Consider the following 25,015-nt stretch of genomic DNA (forward strand, 5'->3'; position numbering starts at 1 on the left):
ATCCCACACCTCCTTTGCCTCTGATGAAGAGTGCGGGATTCCCTGCAAGAGTGCAAGGATACACTGCATGTAATGGATCTGGGTAAAACCCACACATAAGAGGTGATGTTTTAGGGTATGTCTACGCTGCATGCTCACTTATGGCAGCATGTAGAGTACGTACAATGCATGCATCTCCCAGCCCAAGTATTAATAGCAGTATAGACTGTGAGACACTGCTTAGGTGAGTAAAGAAACTCCAGAACCATATGGTATATACCCTCCATGGCTCTCTACACGCCCAAGCAGTGCATCCCCTATCTACACTGCTAGTTTTAGAAGTGTCGTGTCCCCTGGTGTAGTGAGGCTGAGTGGCCTCCCTCCAAGCAGGGCCTTCCTTTACACAAGGGACCATTACACTCCCCTTGGAGGGTGGAGCCTAGATCACCCCGCCCCCCTCACCGGAAGTGCTGGGGCGTGGCTGAAAGTATAAAAGGGAGGCCCTGCAGCACAGTTGGGGCCAAGTCTGCGGAGGAGAAGGATACTCTGCCCGTTCTGCAGTGGCCCACAAGGGAACCTACGCCTGGCTGTTCCTGATCCCCAGATGCCGATGAGGACTGGTCCGGAGTGCGTGCCACCGTGTACCCCGAGGAGCCGGAAGAGGCTGGGAGGCCACAGGTACCAACCCCTGGGGAGGCAGGAAGTGGCCCGGGGCAGCCACAGAGCAGCCGGCTGCAGAGCTCAGTGTGGCTCAGTTGGAGTGTTGCAGCTGGATCCCTGCCAACACAGGAGCAGCCAATCCTGCCCCTGCCAGGGCCCTGGGTTGGGACGTGGTGGAGTAGGGTGGGCCTGCGTCCCCCTGCCATCCCACCCCGGGGTGGCTGACTCCCTACACTGTGCAGGGAAGCTCTAGCCTTGAAGAAGGAGCCTCCCTTACCAGCTTACCTATAGACTGTTTGTTGGCTGCCTGAGCCCCACCCAGGCTAAAGCCAGCCCTGATAGACTGTTTTGTTGTTGGCTGCCTGAGCCTGATCAAGCCCAGGCCCCAGCTCACCTACAGACTGTTTGTAAAGACTGACAGCTTGAGCCGCCCAAACCCAGGCTAAAGCCGGACTGTGACTATTGATTGCCCCGTCCTATTGTGGGCTCTTGGCTGTCCTACGGACTCTGGTCCTGTCCAGGCCGGACCGGACTGAGTGGCCTCCCTCCGAGCAGGAGAGCAAGGGACCATTACACCTTGCCAGAGCCTTTCACTGCTGGGGGTAGCTACACACTGCAGTGTGGACACAGCCTGCTTTTCACGGTGGCACATAGCTACACAAACCCTTGTACTGCAGTACAAACAGGTTCTTGTTTGGGAGGACCTAGACCTACAACCAGAGTCAACAAATTTCTTTCTGAAAAAAAAAACAACCAGGAGTCCGGTGACACCTTAAAGACTAACAGATTTATTTGAGCATAAGCTTTTGTGGGTAAAAACCCCACTTCTTCAGATGCATGGAGTGAAAATTATAGATGCAGACATAAATAGACTGACACATGAAGAGAGGGAGTTACCTCACAAGTGGAGAACCAGTGCTGACAGGGCCAATTTCACCCTGATCAGGGTGGATGTAGTCCACCACCCTCCTAGTACACTCCCAATAATAGATGAGGAGGTGTCAATTCCAGGAGCAGCTTTGCTCCTGATCAAATTGGCTCTGTCCATACTGGTTCTCCACTTGTGAGGTAACTCCCTTCTCGTCATGGGAAGTCACCCATATGAAAATGCAGACTCATATACAAAGGTCTACATGCTTTGCACATACATAAATCATGCCTGACCAACCTGATTGCCTTCTATGATGAGATAACTGGCTCTGTGGATATGGGGAAAGTGCTGGTTGTGATATATCTTGACTTTAGCAAAGCTTTTGATAAGGCCTCCCACAGTATTTCTTGCCAGCAAGTTACAAATATATGGATTGGATGAATGGACCATAAGGTGGATAGAAAGCTGGCTAGATTGTTGGGCTCAATGAGTAGTGATCAACGGCTCGATGTCTAGTTGGCAGCCGGTATCAAGCGGAGTACCCCAGGGGTCAGTCCTGGGGCTGGTTTTGTTCAACATCTTTATCAATGATCAGGATGATGGGATTAATTGCACCCTCAGCAAGTTCGCAGATGACACTAAACTCGGAGGAGAGGTAGATATGGTGGAGGGTAGGGATAGGGTCCAGAGTGGCCAAAGAAATCTGATGAGGTTCAACAAGGACAAGTGCAGAGCCCTGCACTGAGGAAGGAAGAATCCCACGCACCGCTACAGGCTGGGGACCTACTGGCTAAGCAGCAGTTCTGCAGAAAAGGACCTTGGGATTACAGTGGATGAGAAACTGGATTTGAGTCAGCAGTGTGCCCTCTTTGCCAAGAAAGTCAATGGCATATTGGGCTGTATTAGTAGGAGCATTGGCAGCAGATCGAGGGAAGTAATTATTCCCTCTATTTGGCACTGGTGAGGACACACCTGGAATATTGTGTTGAGTTTTGATCCCCCCACTACAGAAGGGATGTGGACAAATTGGAGAGTCCAGCGGAGGGCAACGAAAATGATTAGAGGTCTGGGGCACATGACTTACGAGGAGAGGCTGAGGGAACTGGGCTTATTTAGTCTGCAGAAAAGAAGAGTGAGGGGGGATTTGATAGGAGCCTTCAATTACCTGAAGGGGGGTTCCAAAGAGGATGGAGCTTGGGTGTTCTCAGTGGTGACAGATGACAGAACAAGGAGCAATGGTCTCAAGTTGCAGTGGGGGAGGTTTAGGTTGGATATTAGCAAACACTATTTCACTAGGAGGGTGGTGAAGCACTGGAATGTGTTACCTAGCGAGGTGGCAGAATCTCCTTCCTTTGAAGTTTTTAAGGTCAGGCTTGACAAAGCCCTGGCTGGGATGATTTAGTTGGTGCTGGTCCTGCTTTGAGCAGGGGATTGGACTAGATGACCTCCTGAGGTCTCTTCCAACCCTAATCTTCTATGATTCTATGATAAATTAAGGTGAAACACGTCTTGTGCTAACCAGAGTTATCTATTCAGAAGAAAAAAAATAAGACTGCAGTTGCCAGCCTTAAGGAGGTCAAAAAGAGTGAGTCAGCTGTCCAAAAACAGTTCAAACCAATCATGAAGCAGATCATTAAATTGGTTTGCCTTCTAGTTTTCCTCTTTATGGATGAAGACATCCCACACACACTGGTGGTGGGGGATGATTTCAGATAGACAAACCCAGTCCAGGACGTACACCCAAATAGGCAGTCTTCTTCTTTCTATGGGAGGGTACCTTGTGCCCTTCTCCTAACCAGAGATGGGGAAGCTGTTGTTCTGTCTCAGGACTATCCAGCTCCCATTGTGTCCTCTAGCACTTCCCTCCCCAGGCTCCTGCTCCATCTCAGTCTCCTACCCAGTATCCCCCGCCCCCCGCCCATTTCATCACCTCCTCTTCAATCTGCTGCTCCCTAATATCATCCTTCCCTTTCCCCTCACTCTCACCCCATTCCACTGTCTCCAACACATTCTCCCTGCTTCTCCCCAGTTTCCCAGCCCCCCCCCCAACACACACACACACTTTCCCCAGTTTATGAGTCAACATTGCCGCCCACAAAAAAACAGGTTCGAATGCTCACGAGCTGTATATGAGCCAGGGCTGAGTACACAACGGTTACTGCTGTGCAGTTTTCTACATAGTTAATGCACCAACAGACTCTGACTCATTGCCTTGCAAAATGCTTTGGAATGCCATGGCTATGGGCGGAAAGTGGTACAGTACAGAAATCAAAGCCCTCTCTTCCACTCTGCAGCTGTTTCTGAAAGCTAACCACTTCCTGGCAGCGTGCTGTGCCTCATCAGAATGTGAGCTGAGTGGAGGCTGATGCCATCTGAGAGTGAGTAGGCAAAAGAGCCATGCACAGAGCAAATTTCCAGCAGAGGGGATACATCATTGACTGGAAACATGACAAGCAGTTCCTAACCTGCCCCTGCTGTGCATGTCATGGCTAGGGATTTGTGGTGGGTTTGCAACTGGAGAGGGAGAGTAGGTGGAGTGACTTTCCACTGGGGAGTCGGGCTCAGAGAGTGGCTTTGCCCAGCCGTCCAAGTGTAATTTAACCCTTGCCATGTGACACTGAGGTGCCCACTCAATGTTCCTGCCTTTGGAAGGGAGGCTGGTGATTCACAGATAAGACACTGCTGGGATAGAGAAGTGTGATTGGCTTTATATATTAAATGAAATGTGAAATTTGGGTTATTCATAGATGCTAAGACTAGAAAGTACACACCCCTGACTAACATAAGTTCCACCGACAAAAGCACCAGTGTGGACAGTGCTATGTCACCAGGAGATGCTCTCTCACCGACACAGCTACTACCGCTTCCTTGCAGGGTGGTTTAATTATGCCAGCAGGAGAGCTCTCCCATAGAGCGGCTACACAGGAAATCTTACAGCGGCGCAGCTGCAGTGGTGCAGCTGTAAGGGCCGTGGTACAGACATAGTATTAATCTGACATCCTGCATAACACAGGCCATAGAACTTCCCTCAAAACACTTCCTGTGTGTGTAAAGATGGTGGTGAGTATTTTTGCTGACGCTGTTTGGCGAGTATTTTTGTCGTGAGCAAAAGGCAGTCTTCACCACGCAGAAAGGACTCAGGAGTTTTTAAAATCAGCATTTCTTGAAAATGACTGTAAGGCCTGCAAGACCTGATAAACATGCAAAAAGCCAGCAATTTGGCACATCCACTTACCCCTGAAGGAGGGTTTGCAGTCCAGCCCAGCTCAGCTGTAGCCGTCCGGGTATCCATCAAGGTTTCTGAGGAGCACACACAAGAGGATCAAAACAAAATGAGTTACTAGGGCCTCCAAATAATAGACTGAAATTACAAACACACTGCAAACCTATTTGGTATCTGATTCAGCACCCATTGTAATGACTAGCACTCTCTTTGGCTTTGATGGTGCAGGATCAGGTCCTGGGAGCTCTTCCGAAATAATGCAGTGGATCCCTTTTTACACTGAACAGTTTCTGAAGCCCACATTCTTAATGCAATCTACACCAGCAGTGAGAATCTCCTGTTTCTCCAGCAAGACTCCCATAGAAATCAATTGGATTTATTTCAGCATAAAGGCTCAAGACCCTGGCCTACAAGTGAGTGAGTCACAAGCACCCCCTTAGACTACAATGTGACAGCCCTAAAACAGGAAAATAATGTTACCCATAAAAATGGTTGTGTGGAGTTGTAAAAAGGTACCTATATTAAGGCCTGGCTAAAAAGCACTAACTCCTGGCTGCAGATTTCATTTTGCTCCTTGAATTTTTACAATAGAGGACAAGTCCAGGGATGGAGGGGTGAGGGTGGGACCTCAACTTCAGTCACAGATACAATCTCTGCTCCCAGTGATCAAGAGATTGAGCATGGCCAGTTCTGCAGTCCTGGTGTGAAGTTGCTGACAGCTGGGTGCTTTGATCAACAGCACTGGATGTCCTGTTTTATGGACTGGCAGCTGTTCCATATACCAAGTTGTTGCATGCATTCATTACCCCCGTCATGGCTAGGGGGGAGTCAGATCAATGAATAGTGAGTAATATCACTGCAGTAGGATTTCTGTTTCGGTTTTTGGGGGGAGGATTTTTGCAAAACATTAAGATGCAATACAGATAATATTTTCCCTGCCCTCCTTTTATAAGAAAAAAACCTACAACATATACAGACAGATGGGGAAAATCTTCCAGGTTTTATTTATTTCTTTTCAGTCAGGCAGACACCAAGATTAATTTGCTTGGAACCTGCATCTCTACCAAATGCGAAAGAAATGTGTCCCTCACGTCTGGTCTAGCTGACTGTCTGGTCAACCCCCAAACCTATGAATGTTGGTGTTTTTCTTTACAGCCCAGATACCACCTGGGTGCCTAAAATGGGAGCACTTTTGTCCCAGGAAAGTTACTACTTCAATGTAGAAGGAAAGTGAGGAAGTGAATGCTGGAAAGATAAACATGTGGTGCTGGAAAGATAAATGGCCTGGAAATAAAATCAGTACAACTAAAAGAATATAGTAAATGCTGCCAAACTGTTGTGTTTAATCCCTCCATCAACATTCCAGAAATCACAAGTGGGAAATGAGGAACTCTTATTAGTCTTTCCACCTATCCTTTGCCACTACTCAGGGACATAAGGCTAGAAGACTTCAGCCAGGACCCTCCACCCAGTTTCTCTTGATTAATGTTCTACATTCTTTCTTTAATCAGCAGCATTGGCTAGCAGCATTTGACATGGCTCCTTCAGAGACTGAAGTGGGGTTTAGCAGCGGAGATGAGGCATTCCACCTCGATTTAAAGTATAAACAGGGTTCAAAAGTTAGTGGGGAAAATCTACAATTCTCGCCAGTGTTAGGACTCTCCTTGTAACTATTGCTCTAAGATATTTACATAGCCCGTCACCACAGTATCTGCATGCTTCACGCTCTTCGTGTCTTGTTCCTCACAACCACCTGTGAGATAGGACAGTGCTATTACCCTGACTTCACTGGTGAGGAACTGAGCACAGAGAGGCTAAGTGACTTACACTGTGGCAGAGCAGGGAATTAAACCTGGGTCTCCTACACCTGACACTAGCGACCTAAACAATGGCCCATCCTTGCTGTCCCTGTGGGAGTATGACATTGGCCGTGGCCCTGCCACTCACCTTCCATAGGTCCTCCATCTACTTAAATAAGGAAAGAAGTGGACACTGTCAAATCACAGAAGTTTTCTCCCTTTGGGCCTCTCGTGGCAAACCCAAGAGTTACAGCTGTTAGCAGCCTTACCAAAAAATCCACTCTTAAAATGGCATGAGTCATGGTGAAGTTGTGAGACATCTGGAAAATGGGAGACACACAACAACTCTGAGGATGTATGTTGTGTGTGGGGAGGAGGGGTGGCAATCAGTACCAAAAATGGGGAGTGGGAACCACCATCTCACACAGGCCTACTGGGGGCAGTGACGGGGAGACAAGAGGAGGTATAACAGTGGGGATGGCAACACCATTAGAGAGAAAGGAGGGTGGGGAAGAGAGTGCTCCGGGAAGTGGGCAATGAGAAACAACGTTGCGAGAGAGACACAGATTGGGGAAAAAGAGCCTAGAAAACTGAAGGTAAACATATATCTGTAGGGCCACATTCAGATCCTCTCCCTCAAGTTGGGAAGCACCTTACTCTATCAGTAATCCCTCTCAAGTCATCAGGCTGCTTAAGTAGCAGAGTGCTATTTTACACAGGGGCAGGGCAGGGTAAGACCTGGCTTTGCAGTTAAGACGCTGCTGTGGGACCTAGGTGACTTGGTTCAGTTCCTGGCTTCTGTAACTGGGCAAGTCACTTCACTGCTGTCTCAGATGAGTACCTGTAAAATGAAGACACTGCTCCCTTCCTCCTGTGCTTTGAATAGGCAAGAGACAGAGAGACTAAGTTCTTCAGGGCAGAGCCCGTCTGTGTATGGGCAATGTTTCACGCAATGGGGCCTTCAGGCACTATTGCACTAGAAACACCACCATTCAAATGGGGAAGGGTATCGGAATCTGGCCCGTAAGGGGTAACACGAGCCTGAACAGGAAAAAAGGAGAAATTTTTAAGAGGCTGAAGCATTAGGGTTAATAACAGCCAACGAAAAGGAATGAAGAAAGAGATATCAAGAGATAAAAGAAAGAGTGGGAAATAGAAAAGGGAAGAAGAGAAATGCAAGGGGATTCGAGTCATTTGTTTATAGAAAGTCAGCTTCATCCAACACATCTGGGCCATAGTGTAATATTTGTTACAAACAATCGTGGAGCACTGTGTTGCGATCCCTCTCAGCACACTTCCATTCACTCACCTCCCCTGAGAAATGCCACTTGAATATTTGGCAGCTACAGATCCTGGGCTTCCAAGCTCCTTATGTGTATCTGTTAACTCCAATAAATATGCAGTTCCACTGGCCTTAGTCCTTAAACACACTTTGTTATATACACAGCTCATCTTTAAGCCCTTCTACAAAGAGGGTTCTTAGTTGAGGCAGGCCCTCTATTGGGCAATCACCACGAATCTGATTTCTTTCCTTGCACACATACCTCTAGAAGGACTGTCATATACCTCATTAAGAAGCCATTAATCCTTATTGGAGTCCTTCAAAGAAATAGGTTGACATGCCAGTGCATACGTTAATGTGCAGAAGTGATACTCATGACCATAGACCCTCCCACCATCCAAGCAGAGAACTCTGCCTATCTCAGCACTTCTCACTGTAGTATCCAAGTGCCTCAGAATTAGGGGCTTTTATCTTCATAACAGCCCTGTGAGATAGGGAGGTATGAGCCCCATTTTACAGATGGGTAATGTAAGCACAGGCTGGATTAAAATTCCTTGCCCAAGGTCATACAGGAAATCTGTGGCTGAGCTGTGAATTGAACTCTGGTCTCCTGAGTCTCTATCCACTAGTACAACCTCCCAACTCTGCAATAACTAAGGAAATGAATAACCACCACCTCATATCAGCAAAGATTGTTCTAGTTTACCCATAATTCATCTTTCTTTAATATATAGGCTTGCTGTGTTCAATTACAGGAAAGGCACTTTTAACAAGTGTTTATTTAGAAAAGATTTTCACTCCATCATCTCTCTTCCTGTACATCAGTTCGGTGCACTTATAACTTGCTTCCCTGGAGTGCTTTTCTTGGCTGTGCTCTGACACCAGGAATGTACTTTTGATAACTTCAGCCAGTAAGGTGCTTCCTTTGCACTGATTTCTGTAGTTCCCTGGCTGTTGTAACTTGGCAGTGTTCTGTGCCATTCAGAACAGTTGACTCGTGAAGTTACGAAAAAAAATCCCTGTTAACAAATATGTTTTGCCCATCAAGTCTGCAGTGACAAGGGGGAGGTTTGCATCCTCTTCCTCCGAGCTCGACTTTCTTATCTATGCCGCGGTGCATGACTGCGAGACACAAGGGGATTAGTGTTAGCAGCAGCAGCCGCCTGTCACACAGCTCTGCTCTAACATGACAAATGAGTGTTTGGTTCTATTACTGCCGAGTTCTTTCCTTTAGTCTCCTCAGGCCTATTCATTCATGGCGGATGAAAAGCTCCTGCAGACAGTGGATTAGAGGCTGACCTCTAGCAGGCCTCTCCAAGAGATTTGGGGGTAGGGAGATGTTACCTGGTCACAGGTCACACATGTGGCAAATTACACAGCTCTCAGCTTGAAAAACCCACAGTTGTGGAATATTTAACTGGGGGAGGGGTGAAGTTTCCAAGTGACGAGGGTTCCCTTGTGGTGACCAAACTCAGTTCTGGAGGGGACAGTCTTTCTGCCTGTTTCAGGGCATAGCTTGGGGTAGAGAGAGGGCAGAGTCTTCTTAACCCGCCCCTTCTTTTGTATATACATAACTCCTAGGACAAGAGCTTCTGCTTAGTGAAGAGACAGCCAACATCCCCATGCTCAGTGAGGAGTGGTTTGCTCTCAGCAAGAAGTGATGCAGGAGCCGAGGAGCATTGCCGGGAGGACAGCTTTGCTAGGCATGCTGAGAGGCCAGATGTTCCATGTGGATGCCCTAGAGTTTGACAGATTGCAGCCCAGCCCTTTCTTCCATTCCTGACCCCCATGTCACACACATACAGTCCTGCCAACTGACCATTTTTCTCCAGATCCACTCATCTTGCTAAGATTGCCCATATTCCAACAGTCTGTTACTTTACCTGGCAGCACAGTAATGGGGCAGTGCCATTTAGAAGGGAGAGGGCACAGATTCCTCCCCCCGCCAGACCCTTCTCTTCCTCCCTCAGGTGCCCCCACCACCACCAGGGGTAGGCTGCCCCCTCAGCCCATGAGCCACTACACCTATACCCTCCAAGTCTGAGTGGCATTGCGACTTGGCACAAACCTGAGCAGTGCAGTGACCCTGCACACCAGGCCATAATACCACTCACTTAGAATTTCGCTCAACCAGTCCTATTCCCCATTCCTCTCCTCTCTTCCCCAACCCTCCTCCCCCACATCATGAGGAAGGATGGCTGGACACTCAGGTTTGGCTCAGCCAAAGCATGGTCAGGCCATGGCCTACAACTAGAGAGTCTATAGAACTGAAGCAGGCCCCCAAAAAGTCATGAGGTTAAAAACACACAACGTTGGGGTTCTTTTTGTCTCCTGGTGTCACCCTCTTCAGAGTTCATGTTTTGAAGCTTTTCTCCACAACCACAAAGGCTAGAAACTTACACTTATTTTCAGTGAAAGCTGAGATTCTCACATCATCATGCGAAACCCAGAGCTAGGGTTTTAGGAAAATGATTGAATATCATGCAATTTGCAATGGAAGTGCAGGAGCGGGAAACACTGGAATTGAGAGCTGAATTCTCTCTCTGGGCCACATCCAGACTAGGAAAAGTGGTCATGTGTGAAGAGGTGTCGGCTAAGGTAATTTTACAAACATGGTTTTACACAGAACTCAGCTAGCATAGCCAGGGCAAATCATGGTTAACATCTTTGCTGCTAGTGTTTCATCTTACACCCCATGTATACATGACATGAAGTCATGTTAGTGAACACTGTTTCAAAACACACCATTTTTCTAGCATATACATGGCCTCACCGTCGATAGTGAGATAAACATGTCATTGCATCATGTTGTGAGCAGAAGGCTCCTCAGTTTAAAAGTGGTCCAATGTGATTCAAAAGGGGAGAATGTATCACTTGGCTTGTGCCACTGAGCATGGTTAAGTACCAAATGATCTCTTCTTGATGGACTTGTTCTTATGTCCAAATATTCTTTTTGTTGTTACACCACAGGGTCTCTAGCCCGAAATCTAATGGTACAGTCACCCTCAGATTTTGCTCCTGACTCCCACCTACAAAAAAGTTATTTTACAGAACTTTCTATTTATTATATTTTGCAAGAGCCCCACAATCCAGGAAAGTGTTTGAAAAGCAACATTAGCTAAATCTCTCTCAGCTCCATGCCATCTTGAGATGACCCAAGTCCTCCGACGCAGAAGGCCCAGGAGTCTGAAAGTTCTTTATAAGAGTTATACTGCTATCAAGCATTCTGAAGTCAGTTTGAAATTTGAAAGGGTCTCAGGTGCTAGTTCTTGGACTTTATCACTCTCAGCATTTCAGGAGCTTCTACATAGGCTTCTTGCGCCAACAGAGTCCATCACTTCATGTGCCTAAACACAGGAGTAAGGTTCTAACTGCCGTCTGGTTAGTTCAGGGTCAGGTTTTAAGCACTGGCACTAGATATTCTAAAGGGTTCAGCTCCCATTTATGCACCTGAACAAGGCCAGATTTTCAGAAGTGCTCAGCAGCCAACAGCTCCCACTGTGACACATTGCAAAAATTTGGCCCTCTCTGAGGACCCAGCATGCTGAGCACTCCCAAAAAGCTGCCCATTTACTTTTATTGCCTAAACAGGGGCTAAATTCTTGTGGAAATCAGGCACTATGTTTTCTCATCAAAGTGACAGGCAGCGCAGAACCCTTGTAAGCTACCTAATGGCTTGTTGATCCAAAGAGCTCATTGTTTATCCTTCTACCAGACAGAAACCCTCCACCCCTTATGGACACTCCACACTGCCGCTTGAACAGTATAACTGAGGATATATAACCAAGTAGCCGAAATTTTCATCCAGGCTGATGATTGGCCTCCGTTTAAATGAATCCAAATGTCCATTATATCTGTGCCCGTATTTGTGGGCACAAATCAGAGCGTTTACACCTCGAGCTACCTGAACGGCCTACATAGTCAGACAGACGCAAACTCTATATGCACCACTCAGAGCTGGCTGCAAAGTGACAGGCTCTGTATCGCCACAGACTCAAAGAGGCATGGAAGAGTTGTGTACCAAGCCGATCAGTATGCTGGCCTCTGCAGGAGGCATGAGAGGATTCTCTACCAGCTAAGCCACCTCAGCGGTACGCCCAGACAATACATACACCACCAGGACAATCAATCACTCGGGAGAAGAGCGGGTGGAAAGGCAGTTGGTCAGGGGCTAGTGTAAAAATTACTTTTCTCAGCTTGCTAACGAAGGGATTACAGTGGATCACAGCCTGAGCATCATCAATCAGACACAAAGCCTCAAAGTCATCTCCCTTTCCTGCCCATGTCATTTTAATTCTCCCTTGTTTTTCCATCTTCTCTTTTGTGTTTCTCCCTGTCTTGCAGTCCAATTCCACATATTCCCCACTCCCATCTCTCCTACTCTGTTGTCCTCCTTTCCCTTTTTCTCTCCTTAGCCTCAGCTGTTCTCTCTTCTTGCCTTAGGTCTCTCTCTTTCCACATATATTTTTTACTTTCTGCACACCTAGTAACTGTCTGAGTTGTTAACAGCAAATGCAGGTCAGCATATAATCCCATTAACAGCAAAATTAGTGTCAGAACACCTACCCAGAAGATCTTTAGCTCCTGAATCAAGAAGGAACTGAATCAATCTCCCAGTTCCCCTGGGAGTGACTAGCTATCTCCTGTTTCCAGCCCACACACAGGACAGCCAACTGCAAGAGACATGTTCTCATCCTCCTCCCTCCAATATTCTTGCTACTGGGTGAAACTCAGGCCTGGTCTATAGTATGCGGTTATTTCGGAATTAGCTGAGTTAATTCAAAATAAAACTGATTCCGTCCACACGACCAAACCGTTTTTTTCGATTTAAAGGGCTCTTTAATCCGATTTCTGTACTCCACTTCAGCAAGTAGAGTAGCGCTAAAATCAAGATCGCAGTTCTGGGTTACAGGTACTGTGGATGCAATTTGACACTATTGGCGTCCAGGAGCTATCCCAGAATGCTCCCTTCTGACCGCTCTGGACAACACTCTCAACTCCGATGCACTAGCCAGGTAGGCAGTAAAAGCCCCGGGAACTTTTGAATTTCATTTCCTGTTTGGTCACCATCACCACAGTCCACCATCACAGGCGACCATGCAGAGTCCACCATCACAAGAGACCACGCAGTCCTGGATTCGCAGACGAGCTCCAGCATGGTCCAAATGGGAGGTACTTGATCTCATCACATGTTGGGGAGATGAATCTGTTATGGCAGAACTACATTCCAAAAAAAGAAATGCAAATACATACGCTAAAGTCTCCAGGACCATGATGGAAAGAGGCTACTCCAGGTACACAGAGCAGTGTCGTACAAAAATCAAGGAGCTCAGGCAACGTACCAAAAAGCCAGGGAGGCGAATGGGCGCTCTGGGTCACAGCCCCATACATGCCGCTTCTACCATGAGCTGCATGCAAGTATGGGGGGTGATGCCACCACTACCCCACCACTGTCCGTGGACACCTGCAAGGGGGGAGTTGCACAGAGTGAGGAGGATGAGTTATTGGAAGACGAAGAGGAGGAGGAGGAGGACAGTGCACAGGCGGCAAGTGGGAAATCCGTTTTCCCCCCTAGCCAGGAACTATTCTTAACACTGGACCCAATAGCCTCCCCCCACTCCCAATGCGGGCTCCCAGACCATGACCCTGGAGAAGGCACTTCTGGTGAGTGAGAGCCTGATCGGAGCCACGCAGTGGGGGGTGGGGGAAAACCCAGCCACGCTGGGCTGTTCGCGTTTAGTTTAAAGGGCGCATCCCTGCTCAGAGCCTCATCGGAGCCACACAGTGTGTGTGGGGAGGGGGGGGGCGGGGTGTGAAGCGATCATCCCAGAGAGCCCGCAGGCCCTCTTTTTATATGGCAAACCCACCAGGCATTGCTTGCTATGGGAAAGGGGGCCTGGCAGTTTGAAAGTTTGAATGCGGAAGAAGCAGAACCCTGTGTGCCCCTAGGGCTTACCATGGCTGCCTGCAAGCTGAATTCTGTTGCCTAGCTGCGTGTGATGGCTTACTCACACCAAAGTGGCAGGCACTTCAATATAAGAGGCAAAATGCAACCTTGTACAGAAAGAACATGTGCTGTGTACTATGAATTGCCTGTTTCGCTGAGAAAGTGTCCCCTTTGTTCTCGAAAATGTATCTTTTAACATACTACCCTCCCTTTTCCTCCTCCCGCAGGTGCAAATGTTTCAACACGGCCGCTATCTACTCCATCCCAGAGGCTGGTCCAGATTAGAAGGCAGAAAAAACGAACTCAGGACGACATATTCGTCGTGCTCATGCAGTCCTCCCGCACTGCTAGGGACCAGTTCAATGCATGGAGGCAAACAATTGCGGAGTCCCGTAAAGCGTTAAATGAACACGAAGAGAGGAGGGACGCACGCGATGAGAGCAGGCAGGATGCTATGGTCAGGCTCATGGGGGAGCAAACTGACATGCTCCACTGTATGGTGGATCTAATGCGGGAAAGGCAGCAAGACCACATACTGCCACTGCAGCCCCTGAATAACCACCCTCCCTCCTCCCCAAGTTCCATAGCCTCCTCACCCAGATGCCCAAGAACACGGGGTGAGGGAGACTACAGGGACCCAAACACTCAACCCCAGAAGATTGCACAAGCAGCAGAAAGCTGGCATATCCAAAATTTTGATTTGGTTTCTGGACTTGTCCTTCCCTCCTCCACCACCTCCCTCCCCCAGAACCCACCCCCATCCCCCGGTCTACCTTCTGATTTCTCTCAATGTGTTGTGCAACAAATAATAAAGAATGGTTTTTAAACAATTGTGACTTTATTTCCTTTCTTATATATAGTGGGCGGGTAACTTCAAGAGAAACTGTCACACTGTACCCTGGCCAGTCATGAAACTGGCTTTCAAAGCTTCTCTGATGCGCAGCGCACCCTGCTGTGCTCTTCTAATCACCCTGTTGTCTGGCTGTGCAAAATTGGCCGCCAGGTGAGTTGCCTCAACCTCTCACCCCACCATAAATGTCTCCCCCTTACTCTCACAGATATTGTGGAGCACACAACAAGCAGCAATTACAATTGGAATACTGGTTGTGTTGAGATCTAAACGAGTCAGTAAACTGCGCCAGCGCATTTTCAGATGTCCCAACGCACATTCTACCACCATTCTGCACTTGCTCAGCCTATAGTTGAACTACTCCTGACTACTGTCCAGGCTGCCTGTGTACGGCTTCATGAGCCATGGCATTAAGGGGTAGGCTAGGTCCCCAAGGATAACTATAGGCATTTCAACATCCCCAACAGTAATTTTCTGGTCTGGGAAGTAAGTCCCTTCCTGCAGCTGTTCAAACAGACCAGAGTTCCTGAAGGTGCGAGCGTCATGCACCTTTCCTGGCCATCCCACGTTGATGTCGGTGAAACATCCCTTGTGATCCACCAGTGCTTGCAGCACCATGGAAAAGTACCCCTTGCGGTTTATGTACTGGCCGCCCTGGTGTTCCGGGGCCAAGATAGCTACATGCGTTCCATCTCTCGCCCCGCCGCAGTTAGGGAACCCCAGCACATTAAAGGCATCCACAATGGTCTGCACATTTCCCAAAGTCACTACCCTTGATGGTAGTGGTCAATGATTGCGTTGGCTACTTGCAGCACAGCAGCCCCCACAGTAGATTTGCCCACTCCAAACTGATTCCCAACTGACCGGTAGCCGTCGGGCGTTGCAAGCTTCCACAGGGCTACGGCCACTCGCTTCTCAACTGTGAGGGCTGCTCTCATTTTGGTGTCTTTGCACTTCAGGGCAGGGGATAGCAAGTCACAAAGTTCCATGAAAGTGGCCGATGCATACGAAAGTTTCGCAGCCACTGGGAATCATCCCAGACCTGCAACACTATGCGGTCCCACCAGTCTGTGCTTGTTTCCCGGGCCCAGAATTGGTGTTCCATGGCATGAACCTGGCCCAACACCACCATGATCTCCCAATCACCACATGCCATGCTTCTAGGAACGTCTGTGTCCATGTCCTCATCACTATCGTAATCGTGCTGTCATCACTTCCTCGCCCGGTTTTGCAGGTACTGCACATACTGCTGGATAATGTGCAAGGTATTTACAATGGTCAAAACGGCAGCGGAGATCTGAGCGGGCTCCATGCTTGCTGCACTATGGCGCCTGCACGAGTAATCCTGGAAAAAGGGCACGAAACGTAGGAGAGCAGAGTGGCAGCGGAAGAGGTACTGTTCGGTTCACGATAGCCGCAAAAAGGCGGGAAATGGTCGTCTTCTGTAGCTTTCACAGAGGCAGGAGCCCAGGACAGACAACATGGAGAAGCGGGAGAGCAGAGTTGGCGGCAGAAGCTGTACTGCTCGGTTCACGATGGCCGAGCAGAGTTGGCAGCGGAAGCGGTCAATGAGGAAGAGAAAGAGTAGATACTTATAGAGATTACATAGAAAGACGAGAGGAAATACAAGGCGGATTCATAGTACCAGGAGAGAAGCAGTGCACCGTACTACACCATCTGCTGAAAGCAGTATGGCATCTGCACACCAAAAAGGCGCGAAACAATTGTCTGCCGTAGCTTTCACGGCGGGAGGAGCGACTGACGACACACACCCAGAAACATTCGTGAGAATGTTTTGCTCCATCATGCACTGGAAGCTTAACCCAGAATTCCAGTGGGCGGCGGGGACTGCGGGAACTGTGGGATAGCTACCCACATTGCATCGCTCCGACATTCGATGCTAGCCTTGGTACTGTGGACACACTCCGCCAAATTCACGCGCTTTAGTGGGGACACACAAGACCGAATGTATAAAGTCGCTTCAGAAAATTAGAATATAATAATTTCGAAATAATTTCATACTGTAGACATACCCTCAGTATCCACTTTGCAGAAAGGGTGGAGCAAAGTGGCAGGCAGGTGTTTGCCTATGCCTCTTGGAGTCACAAGGGAACAGGACTGTTTAAAATAGGGATAGACACTCAAACAGAACCAGGCAAGACATTTTGCTTGATTATTTTGTATCAGATATGTAGTCAAGGAGGTGCAATATGTTAATAAAGGAAATATCCAAAGCTTAGATCATACCAAAACGATCGCTATGAGAGACAGCCTGAACAAAACAAAAACTCCACAGTCAACCACTAGAGTGAGTTAACATGCTAAGCAGGTAAGAGCTCTTGCATATCTTGTCCTTCCAGAATATGCATATCTGTAAATTGTAGAAAAGCCATGGATTATTTTCCTGGTTTACCTACCCAAAACACATTACAATAAATGCTGAGAAAAAGAATTAAATAAATGAGCAGAAAATAAAGCATGAAAATCCAAGTTTTATCTGGCTATACACAACCAGTTCTCATCAACCGGACATTTCCTTTCCATTTGGTTTTTCAGGGGATCTTCACAAATCTTTATAGGGCAGGTTTACTTGATCTCCCTCTGAACTGCAGATGTGTGCTCATTATATGGAGGCCATTAGCATAGCCTACAAATCCCTTTCCATTGTATTTAACAGGGCTGAGGTACTGGAAACATTAAGGTAAAATAAAAAGGTAACCAAATCAAGGCAACCCTGAAACATCAAATGCTATATTGTTACAATGAATGTAATCAATGTAAAGAAATGTGTTGGAATCAAGCTTATCACACCCCCAAAACGGTTATTTGTACTGGTATTACACAGAGGACCCAATCAGAGATTAGACTCCCATTGTATATACAATGCCTACTACAACAAAAAGTTAGTCATTAACCCCAAAGAATTTAGAATCAAGCAAACATTAGGCACATTTAAATATCCATCTGGGTGGATTTCTATTTCTGGTCCATAGTTATACTAGAAGTGTTAATGGTACTCTATATAAACTAATAATTTGTTGTAGATTATTAATAACATGGTTATCTTGCTTTGGGTGTATCAGAAATAGTTTTATAGCAGTTATACGTATTATTAACATTACTTCATTCTTAAGACTGAAAAATGACAAACCCTTGACATGCATATCAATGCAAGGCTGAGCTATTGTATTTGTCATTCTATACCTCCTAGAACGGATTCATATGAGACTGATGACGTTCTGAGTCATGTCATACAAGCTACAGCAGCTTTAAGTCAAATGGGACAACCCTCTACAGTAAGGTTTTGCCCTTCACTGTAGGAACTTCAGATTCTAGTGTTCGGTGAGTCTCATTGGATATGTTCTATAAGTCAATTTTCTAGTCCAGGTGAGATGTGTCTCCTGGTGGGCCTGACACACCCTGTGCTACTATTCCAGCTGGATTTTATCCATGTGCAGGCACACTCATTTTCCTTCACTTCAGGTTTCGGTTCTCCAGTGGGACCTATCTGGGGCAAGTGTTTCTGAGGTTTTATTGTGCACCTGGATCCAGCTCCCTGCCCATTATCCATCAGTGAACCTCAAAGAGCTCCAGAGGTTCACTGCAGAGTAGCGTCCAGAGGGCTACAGTGGTTAGTCAAAGCTTCTTGGAATTATTCAGACTCTGAAGGGCCGTGTCACTTCCCCCAACACCCCATGCCCTGCCTTTGTGCTAAGCAGACTTTGCTACCCATAGGGTCGCTGGAGGTTCAAGGGAAGGCTATTTGCTGAGTCCCTCATCACAGAGAGGCTCCACTGCCCTCTCACCGCAGCATGAAGCGGCGTCAGAACCACGACTGTAGACAGCCCTTCTGAACTCCACACTCCGTCACTTCCCTACTTGTCGACTCCAGGACAGTCCTAGATGTTGAGAAATATGCCACTACCTGGGAACTTTCTGTGCTCTGGGCATGTCACTAACCGGGTTAGCCCAAAGTGCAGAGGCAGCAGGCTAAAGAGATCACTCCAGTAAACAGTGGTAAAGAGAAGGGAACAAGCTAACTGCAAACCCTGCTCAGGCCTCAGGAAAATATTTGGCTTCAATTTGGCACCAGGGCTGGCTGAAGATCTGGGTCAGTTCTTTTGTCTACGTTTTCCTGCTTGCCCATCCCTGTTTCCCCCTCATTTCTAAACTATTTGTGTGGTGCTGCCTTATTAGATTAATGCTCTCTCTCATGATTCCTTTCATATCTATATGTCTGTGTGCAGCATGGGTTTGGGGCACCCACCGTAAAGGCTGGAGACTGGCTGCACGACAGGCACCCATCATTCTGAATATGAAGGCCCTAGAGATTATTCAACATCTTCACTTGGAAGCAACTGTTAGTGGGACTTGAGCTTCTGTCAGAGCAAACTGACCATGATGGCATTGCAGGAGCCCCTGATAAGGAGCGAGGAGCTCTGTGAGAGTGAAGAATCTTCAGCTGTACCCAGTAGATTTTCTTTAATGGACACATTACTTTAATCTAAGCCTTCACCATCTGTTCCACACCCTAATTATCAATACAAAAACAAACGTCTACTCACAATTACATCAGTAACAAGTAAAGATGCCAGCAATTAGAATGCACGAACATACTCTTTATGGAACAGAATCTCCATCTGTGATGTTATTCTCCCGTTCCAGACACAAGTCGGTTGGGGAGGAGGGGAGGAGATGCTTGCTCCCAATAACTGAGATGCCATGGCTTTCTTTCTAAGAAAGTTCTGCTGAGCTATATGGCCCCTAATGGATGTAAAGTGGTGGTGTAAGCTACGTGATCACATACACACTGAGGGGTAGAACAATGCATTTGTAACAGAAATAGCAACCAAATGGAGGGTGCAAAGTGGTGTAAGATAAAATATACTTTGTTTTTACCAACTGTCTCACAGCCTACTTTATCTTATATCATGTTGATCACTCTTCTAGGATGTAGATTTTCCTTGGAGGACCATCTCTGAAGCTCTATGAAATATAGATAAGTTTATTCAGTTGAGATACACTCCCTGGGCTGTTTACCAAAATCTTTATTCCAGGCTTCCCCTGTGTAGAACGCTCTTGACAGCTGCACAGAAGGAATGTCTATTACATAGAGAGGGGGACCATAATGAAGCAAGGAGGGAGAGTACTTTTGACTTCTTGGCATGCATCTGCTAGACCCATAGTAAAAGCAAGATCGCGTTGCATTATATTCTGGAAGGAAGGAACAGTGTAATGAGAATTTCCGCTAAGAGAGGCTGTGAAGAAATATCTACAACCAATCCATTTGTCCGGTGGAAACTTGTGGCTCAGATATGGTTCCTCCCCAAGGCAAATAAGCAGAAGCTTGGAAGAGAAGTCGTGGGCATTAGTCTACAAGATAAGACAGCTTTCTTGCACATAGTTATATGAATATAAGACATAAGCATGCCTGGGAAGATCGAGAAAAAAACAGAAATTAAGCAAAATAAGAAAACAAACATGAGAAGACATAGTAACAGATGGGCAAAGAGAGATTTAGAAAGAATGCCAATGACTGGAAACAATGACAGACACTTCCCAAAAACTCCAGTGCGAGATGATAAATCAGCGTCTGAGAGGTCTGCATTGGTAGCAGAGACTTCGGAGTGAAGAGTGGGGGAAGGAATGCATCCAACAGCTCATGGGTGGAAACAAGGTTTGAAACAAGCCCAAGTGAGTAAAGTCACTATGTCAAATTATTGTTCTCAGTCCAATTAATAGAAGACAAGTGTCCACATCAAATGCGGGTGAGGGGAGAAGAGATCACTATTCAGCATCCTTTTTGGCAAGAATAAAAAAGGGAAAGGAGACTGAAGTACCTCCTACCCAAATGAGGCAGTCCCTCTGTGTTCAGGATGGAGGCACATTGGCAGGGCAGTGTGACGGTACAGTGAACATGTGCTCTGAGACACATGCAAGTCTCAGCTTTTTACAGAAGGCGAGTATGAAAGTGCATGGATATTTCCATGATGTGCATGAAAAAGCTTGATGGCCCTTATGGCGAGGAGAAACAGTTGCAAAGAAAAACCTCCTCAGATCATGCATCCCTGGGATGGAGCACGCAAGAGCTGAGAGAGTATAGAACATGCTCAGTGCAGATGGAATCTTTGGAGAATAATGCTGACATGCTCTAGCCACCATCTACTACCCACTGAGATTCCCATATGCTAATAAATTCAAACTTGGGTGGATTTTCAGGAGGTCAGCAAAAGGCACATCCTTGACATCAGGGCAACTTATCTGACAACTTCTGAGTCCCTGCTCCAAAGCATAGAGGCATTAGAGCGTTTCAGTGAAACTATTAAAGACTTTAACATGGTCAAAATGATGTATGTTTTCCTAATCCCATTCTTAAGAGCATAAGAACCACCATACTGGGTCAGACCAATGATCCGGCTAGCCCAGTATCCTGTCTTCCAACAGTGGCCAATGCCAGGTGCTTCAGAGGGAATGAACAGAACAGGGCTATTGAGTGATCCATCGCCTGTCTACCACTCCCAGCTTCTGGCAGTCAGAGGCTCAGAGATACCCAGAGCACGGGGTTGCATCCCTTCCCATCCCGGCTAATAGCCATTGATGAAACTATCCTCCATAAACTTATCTAGTTCTTTTTTGAACCCTGTTATAGTCTTGGCCTTCACAACATCCTCTGGCAAAGAGTTCCACAGAGTGACTGTGTGTTGTGTGAAATAGTATTTCCCTTGTTTGTTTTAAATCTGCTGCCTATTAATTTCATTGGGTGACCCCTAGTTCTCGTGTTATGTGAAGAGGTAAACAACATTTCCCTAGTCACTTGTACCACACCGTTCATGATTTTATAGACCTCTATCATATCCTCCCTTATTCGTCTCTTTTCCAAGTTGACCAGTCCCAGTCTTTTTAATCTCTCCTCACACAGCAGCGGTTCCATACCCCTAATCATTTTGTTGCCCTTTTCTGCACCTTATCCAATTCTAATATATCTTTTTTGAGATGGGGTGACCAGAGCAGCACGCAGTATTCTAGGTGTGAGCTTATTAAGGATTTATGTGGTGGCATGATGATATTTTCTCTCTTATCTATCCCTTTTCTGATGGTTCCTAACACTGTTAGCTTTTTTGACTGCTGCTAAACATTGAGTAGATGTTTTTGGAGAACTATCCATAATGATTCCAAGATCTCTTTATTGAGTGGTAACAGCTAATTTAGATCCTGTCACTTTGTATGTATAGTTGGGATTATGTTTTCCAATGCACATTAATTTGCATTTATCGACACTGAATTTCATCTGTCATTTGTTGCCCAGTCACCCAGTTTTCTGAGATCCCTTTTTAAGTCCAAAGCAGACTGCAAAGAGTTAACTATCCTAAGTAATTTTGTACCATCTGCAAGTTTTGCCACCTCGCTGTTTAACCCATTTTCCAGATCATTTATAAGTAGGTTGAATAGGACTGGCCCCATTACAGACACCTGGGGGACACCACTATTTACCTCTCTCTATTCTGAAAATTGACCATTTATTCCTACCCATTGTTTCCTATCTTTTAACGAGTTACAGATCCATGAGAGGACCTTCCTTCTTATCCCATGACAGCTTACTTTCCCTAAGAGCCTTTGGTAGGGACCTTGCCAAAGGCTTTCTGAAAGTCCAAGTCTTGGAAATGGCTGAATCATTTTAGCTGAAATTTTCAACAAACAAAAGATTTCAGCAAAAGGATTGAAGTTTGGTAAAGTTCTGAGAAACTGAAAAAGGGTGTTTATAATGGATCATGTTAGCATCAACTGTAGTTAAGGTTGTCTACCAGCTCTGCCTACAATATAAGTTTTGATAACTGTACTTTTTGCTAAGATTACATCAGGATTTCCATTACTACACCCTATACTCTCATACTTGTTTTGCATTCTCATATATTTAAATGTCTAAATGTAAAGCCTATTGATGTTAGAGGCACCCATTGAAACCAATGAGACCACTGATGGAGTATGGTGCTTACAATTCAATACAAGCAACAGTATCCGAATCTGAGCTTTAGTGTTTAAACACAACTTAATGTTGTTTTAATTCTGGTTTGTGTTTCTGGATAGAGTGCCCAGTTCTGATCCACAAAGCTCTCAGGGACTGAGCACCTGTGCTGCCGTTCAGATCCACCCACAATAAATTTTGCTAGATATTAGACCCCACCAAAAATGTGGATGAGAAAAGCAAGGTGACAGACATGTGGCTTTACCACAGGGATAGAGTCAGCCAGCCATTTGGGGGGCTTCTGACTTGAAGAAAGTTTGTTCTTCAGGAGAAAGCTCAGTAAATTTTTCATTCTTAATTGGAAGGGAGTGCAGGCTCAGCTGAGCTCTGCAGTCTGCCTCTCACACAAGCTGAATGAGCTGGCGTCTTCTGCATTTTGAACACTGACACTCTCCCACAACTGCCAGACATTTTAATTACGGTGCTGGAAAGGCGGGCAGGGTAAGAGCAGAATCACCCTTTTCCATTTGATAAGCAGTGCTCTTCTTAACCGTCTCCTAAGAGCAGCAGCTCCCGAAAGAGCCGCTTACAGTATCTATGCACTTTCAATCAAAAATATTACAGCAACAACTAATTATGGCCCATCATTCCCATGGCTCTTTGCCTTTAATGGTGCATTTTGCTGCTGTAGAATTACAGTAGAACTGCTCTGCAAGTGCATAAATGAGCAATCCCCATCAGTCTCCCATGGATTCATTATGATCAAGGATTATCCACAGAATAACAAACCAAGTTCAAAACACGGAAGAGACTTTAAAAACAAAATGATCCATCGCTTGGCGTTTTTGTCCATCTTTTAAAATAAAAACCTCTCCAACCCTTGGCATTTACAATGAACCTTCTAGAGGGGACAGGGGAGAAGAGAGAACATATGTGCTTGATGAAGACAACAGTGGTAGGTTATGCTACACATGGTTCTTTGTGATGGTAGATAGAGCTACGCATTCAAAAAGTCAATATTGATTTAGGGGGGGAAAGACCAGCAGAGGATTAATATACAGTGACACTTGGTCAAGATACAGTAAGTACTGTGCACACAGCAAGTCCCAGAATGCTCTGGAAGCCAATATCACGGCCATGATTTCAAGAGGGTGGCCCATGAAGCAGATCTCGGTGGAATACAGAATCATGCAGTGAAATATAGAATTAGGTAGATTCACCTCTCAATGGCAACATCCCACTACATACCATGAATGCTGACACAACCCTATACACATATCAAGGTGTGAATCCTATTAGATGGATAGAAATAGGGGGTTTAATTTTTTACAACGCTTGTCATAAAATATCGTTCTCGGCTTTATACATGTGCACACAACAAACAGTGACTGTATTGTTAAATTTGGACTACAGAAACATAGTTAACATAAAACCTAAAAAGCAAGGACGTTAAGAGTAAATGCAGCCAAATTCCACTCCTACCACCATTACCAGACAACCAGATTCCCTCTACCGACTGTCCTTTCCACACAGTGCTGGTAAGCTACACACATTCAGGACAGGGAACGGGGATGCTGGCATTTCAAATGGGGCAGAGTTAAGGTTGTAATACATTCTCCATGGTATATGATGGTTGTGCAATTGCACTAGTGGTGACCTGGCTTTTGGTATCCAAAAGATTTTCCTATAACCATTCTGATAATGTTCATGATGTTTAAAAAAACATTTTAAACAATGAAACAAGCAAATGTGGGTCCAGTCTGAACATTTAGAAACAAAAGCAACTGGTTATTTTTTTTTAATGAAAATAGATTTTCAGTTATTGACCCTTCTCCAATAATACCCACAGTCTTGGCCAAAATCTTGAGAGCAGCAGGCCCCCCATGAGATTTGTAGTCACACCTTCATCAGAGTCCACTGCCAGACATGGATTTCACACCAAACCAACAGCGAATTTCTTCATCCAAACAGGCACTGCAAAGCTGACATCTTCCCCCTGCTCCCCAGATGTAAAGGAGTTTGGGTTCAAAGTCCCGGTACCTGCACATCTCCAGAGTTAATCCATGTGAAATTGCCAATACTGTCTTCTTCTGGGGTTGTTTTTTATTTTAATTTTGTTTTCTTTAGTGGTCATTTCAGGGCTGATCTGCCAAAACCATTTTTCAAATGCTTAATCCTCTCTCAGGATCAGGCCTTCACATAAGGCCCACAGATGTAACTGCAATTATAGCCCAGAGTTACAAGTATCACTTTATGTGCACGTACTGCACCATTTACACAGACACACAAAGAGCCTGGGGACTCCTCTGTACGGGCCCAATCCTACGTGATGCTGAGCAGCTTCCAATTCTCCTGAAGGCAATGGGGGCTGAAGGTGCTCAGGGTGTTTTAAGCCCAGGCCCAGTGATAGCTATGGAACGCAGAGTGAGGGGGGTTGTGTG

At 46.2% G+C, this 25,015-nt stretch overlaps 1 protein-coding gene across 5 annotated transcripts in view; it reads right to left on the reverse strand.

The window, feature by feature from the left end:
* Positions 1–25,015, reverse strand: part of EPHB1 (EPH receptor B1) — a 356,679-nt gene that overhangs the window by 266,906 nt on the left and 64,758 nt on the right. For all 5 annotated transcript variants that reach the window (XM_007056966.4, XM_043523075.1, XM_027819335.3 and 2 more), the window contains exon 2: positions 4,746–4,810. In XM_007056966.4, the coding sequence (XP_007057028.1) occupies positions 4,746–4,810 (65 nt within the window). The remainder of the gene's footprint in view (positions 1–4,745; positions 4,811–25,015) is intronic.

Source organism: Chelonia mydas, chromosome 9 (genome assembly GCF_015237465.2).
Source record: "Chelonia mydas isolate rCheMyd1 chromosome 9, rCheMyd1.pri.v2, whole genome shotgun sequence".
In the NCBI taxonomy this organism is placed as follows: Eukaryota; Metazoa; Chordata; order Testudines; family Cheloniidae; genus Chelonia; species Chelonia mydas.